Source organism: Pteropus medius, unplaced genomic scaffold, assembly GCF_902729225.1.
Source record: "Pteropus medius unplaced genomic scaffold, Ma_sr-lr_union100, whole genome shotgun sequence".
In the NCBI taxonomy this organism is placed as follows: Eukaryota; Metazoa; Chordata; class Mammalia; order Chiroptera; family Pteropodidae; genus Pteropus; species Pteropus medius.
The window spans coordinates 498171-501957 of record NW_024342474.1 but is presented as its reverse complement, the minus strand read 5'-3'; the positions used below and the strand labels follow the sequence as shown (position 1 = coordinate 501957).

General features: G+C 55.8%; 1 protein-coding gene across 1 annotated transcript in view; it reads right to left on the bottom strand.

Moving 5' to 3' along the window:
• The window catches only part of ERBB3 (erb-b2 receptor tyrosine kinase 3), a 16884-nt gene extending 14626 nt beyond the window's left edge, over positions 1 to 2258 (bottom strand). Inside the window, exon 1 of the mRNA XM_039865643.1 lies at positions 1991 to 2258. Coding sequence (XP_039721577.1) covers positions 1991 to 2072 — 82 coding nt within the window. The 5' untranslated portion in view covers positions 2073 to 2258. The remainder of the gene's footprint in view (positions 1 to 1990) is intronic.
• Between the last annotated feature and the right edge of the window lie 1529 nt (positions 2259 to 3787).

Genomic DNA, 3787 nt, shown 5'->3' with positions numbered 1-3787 from the left:
TACCCCCTTCCTGGCAAGACACCCCCTCTTCCAAGTCAAGGCGCCAACCCTTCTCTCCAGATAAGGGAAGAGCCAAGATTTCTGCACAGGGAAGTGGTGTGTGTGTTATGTGTGAGCATGCACTCACTCGTGAGACACACACACATACAAAAGAACATGTCCATAGCTCCCCTGCTGGCTCAGAAATCTATACTGGTTCCGTCCTTGGGTTTATTAGGAAGTATTTCAGGTGACCCCATCCATCCCACCTGCCCATTGTACAGACTTTGAGTCTGTGCTTAGAAGGCTACAGTGTTAGAGGTCTCAGTTCCCTACCACCTGGAGGGTAAAGTCCATACTACATAAACAGGGAGCAAAGGGCCTGGGCGGGAAGAAAGTATGAACACCTCAGAGGAGGAACCAGGTAGCTTGGGGGAGGGCTATGGGAGGGGAATTATAAAAATCATTGCTGTACTCAAGGACCAGGGGCATAGGGAAGGGCAATGTCAGAGCAAGGATCTCCAGCCCCTCCTCAACCAGAGGCCTCCTCTCCAATATCCTCCACCCCCATCACGGCCAGGACAAAGGGGCTATAGAAGGCCTGAGACAGGGCCGGATGCCCAGAGGCTGCAGAATCCAGATAAAGGGTAGAGACCCAATCATGCCTGCCCCTGGCTCCCTCAGGGAAGACCGCCAGAATCTTAGAGTCCTGGGTTCCTGGTTGAAAATTCCAGGGGTCTGGAAGGGGCAGTGATAGAGTCACTCTACTCTGTCCCTCCCACTCTAGTCCCCAGGCACCACCCCCACCCCTCACCAGCTGGGAGCTTCACATCTCAAGATCCCAGGGTCTAAATTTAGGCCCAGCAACTGTGGGAGAAGCACAGGTGTTTCTCCCACTCCCACTCTGGGGAAGGGGCCCTTGGCTGTGCCAAACCCCAAGCTGAGATCTAGGGGGAGGGAGGGAGATCAACAGGATTCCTCCAATGCCAGCAACACCAGCACCCCTCAGGTGTCTATGGTTCCAGAGACACCCCTGAAAGGGTGGGCTCAGATGGCATGGGAGTGGGAGCAGGAATAGAAGAGCAATCAGACTCCTCCAGACTCCTAGAGACAGAGTCAGACAATAAACAGAATGGGGGTGGGAGAAAAGCTGAGTCTGGGAAGGACTCCCCAGGACAGAAGGCTCAGAAGGTGGGAGAGGCCCTGTTAGCCCTCGTGTTGGGGAGAGAAAAGACAAATAGTGAGAAACACAGGCCAGAAGTCCTTGAGGCTACAGCTCCTGGCCCAAGGCCTTGTACATAGTAGATGCTCAATAAATTTTAGTCGATTTGATTTGGGTCTTGACAAAGAGTTGGTCAGGCTGGGGACCAGGCAGCTTCACAATTTTGAGGCAAAGGGGACAGTCAGACTCTGCATGGCCCCTCACCTTGGTGTCACCTGGACTTGGCTCTCTGGTTAATCTCAGCCCTCCCCAGGGCAGGCTCACTCACGGAAGAGGAGGTGCCGCTCTTGTTTTTCCAACACTAGAGAACAACAACCCTCTCCAACCCTTCCATAGCTCCACCCTGTCGACAAAACAACAAAACTGGACGTTGCTGAAACCCAGATTGGGGGGACAGAGCAAGGGGTTGGGGAGCAAACTGAGACACCCCCCTTCCTCCAAGATCTCCACCTCCAGTCATCTCACATTTACCGAATGGCGGTCCCAGCTCCCCTCCCTGCAGGGACCCCCCCAGCAAGAAGTGAACTGTTTCAGCATCAGTCCTATCGAGAGAGAAAAATTAGGCGGTCGGCGACGCACTGGGGAGGAGGGGGTGGTCCAGGAATCCCGTCCCCGCCAGAACCACGCCGAAAACCCGAGCCTGACGGTCCCCACCCAGGTGGTCCCAGCAGATCCGGGGTCAGCACCCCTAGCCTCGCGCCGCCGGATCTCCTGACGCTGCTCCAGGACTCCGCGCACTCGGTTCGGGGTCCCACGTTCCCAGCTTGTTGGTGCTCCCGCGCCGCTTACCTGCCTGCGAGTTGCCCACCTCGGAGCCCCGGGCCAGGCTGAGAAGGAAGCCCAGCACCTGTAGAGCCCCGTTCGCCCTCATAACTCCAGCGGAGGGTGAGCGGAGCCCAGCCGTATTCGGCCCGGGGGGGGCCTTGGACTAAGACATCCAAGCGGAGCCACCTGAGCCCCCGGCGAATTGGTAGGCGCGGCAGACGAGGTTGCAAACTGCAACCGGAGCCGGAGCCAGAGTCCGGGGCGGGATGGCAGGGGAGGGGTGTGTGTCTGAGAGAGTGCAGGAGGAGGGGGTGAGTCACAGCCGCGCCCCCGCGGGCGCGAGGCTGGAGTGGGGACTGCGGGAGCCTCCGCCCGCCGCCAGTGCAACCCACGCTCGGTGCCCCGCAGCTGGGCCAAGCGAATCGAGAATGAGTCTCAATTTTTCTTCGGGAGCTGGACTAAGTGAGGTCCAGATTCCAAACGCCCCCAAATGCCTCCAAAGAGGTAAGGTAATGGGGGTGGGGACAGCGTGCCAAAGCCCGGCCCCCTAAAAGTTGGACTCGCCCATTAACCAAATCACTCAACTCCCCTAGCCGGTTGGGTCACTTGGGGGATTTTTTTTTCTCTCTGAATGTGAATGGTTTTTTTCTTTTTTTTTTCTTCTTTCTTTCTTTCTTTTTCTTCCTTCCTTCCTTCCTTTCTTTCTTTCTTTTCTTTTCTTTTTCTTTCTTTCTTTCGCTTTCTTTTTTTTTTATTTTTTTGAGGAGGAGGAAGGTATTTTTACCTCACGCTCAGGTCACCCCAGTTTCCCCGGAAACCCCTCGAAATCCATAACTCATCTATCCTTCTGAGGAACCTGAGCCCCAAGGCCGCGTGAAATTGCACTGTCTCCGGCCGCTTCCTCCTCCAGACCCGGCGCCGGCCCGGCCTCTCCCGGGGATTTGGTTGGGGGGCGGGGGTGGTTTCCAGCCTGGGAACATACCCGAAGCCCGCCTTTCTACTTCCACCCCGGGAGGGGCTCCCGCACCTGTCGCAGTCCCCTCTGCTGCCCCCCACGGCCGCCTGGGAGAACAGCTGCCTCCTTCCACACGAGTCTGACCGAGCCGTCGGGCGGCGGGGACCTAGATGGGCACACTGTCCCTACCATAGGCGCTCACTCCTTCCCAGGCGCCTTCCAAGCCCCGGCCGACGCTGTGAAGGAAGAAGAGGGGGCGATGAAGGAAGACGTGGGGAGGGCACTAGAGTTGAGTCTACGAATGGCCTGGAACCCTGGCATCTCCAGCACCAGCTCCTGCATCTTGGCCAGAGGCGGCTGGGTGCACCGCGAGTGGCTGCCCAAAACGCGACCAGCCTCCAGACTGATCTGCCAGGCGCCCCCTGGTGCCCAACTGGCGGCAGTGACGCCCCACAATTGGCATTTCAGATCTCTCCCAGAGAGCCTAATTATTTTCTCCAGAGTTTCTAGCCTGAAGACGTCAAGAACAATTGAGCCTTGATGAAGAAAAATTTTTCCTCTCGCTTGCGAGCCAAGACTGCTGGCTAAAATTCTTTAAACTTACTTTGTATTGATACACACCCTAGAAGGCCACCTCTCTGCAGGAGGCTTCCCTTTGCCCTAGGGCATTGGCCTTGCCCTGACCACTTGCATAACAATCAGAATACAGTAGTAAAAACATCAGCGAAACATTAACATATACATCCATATACTACATTTGCAAGCGTTTCCTCCAACTTAGAGATTGTTTCATTTAACATAAAAATGATGTGTACTAGGTGACATCTGTCTCTACATTTTATGGAACTGGAAATGTGTGACTTCTC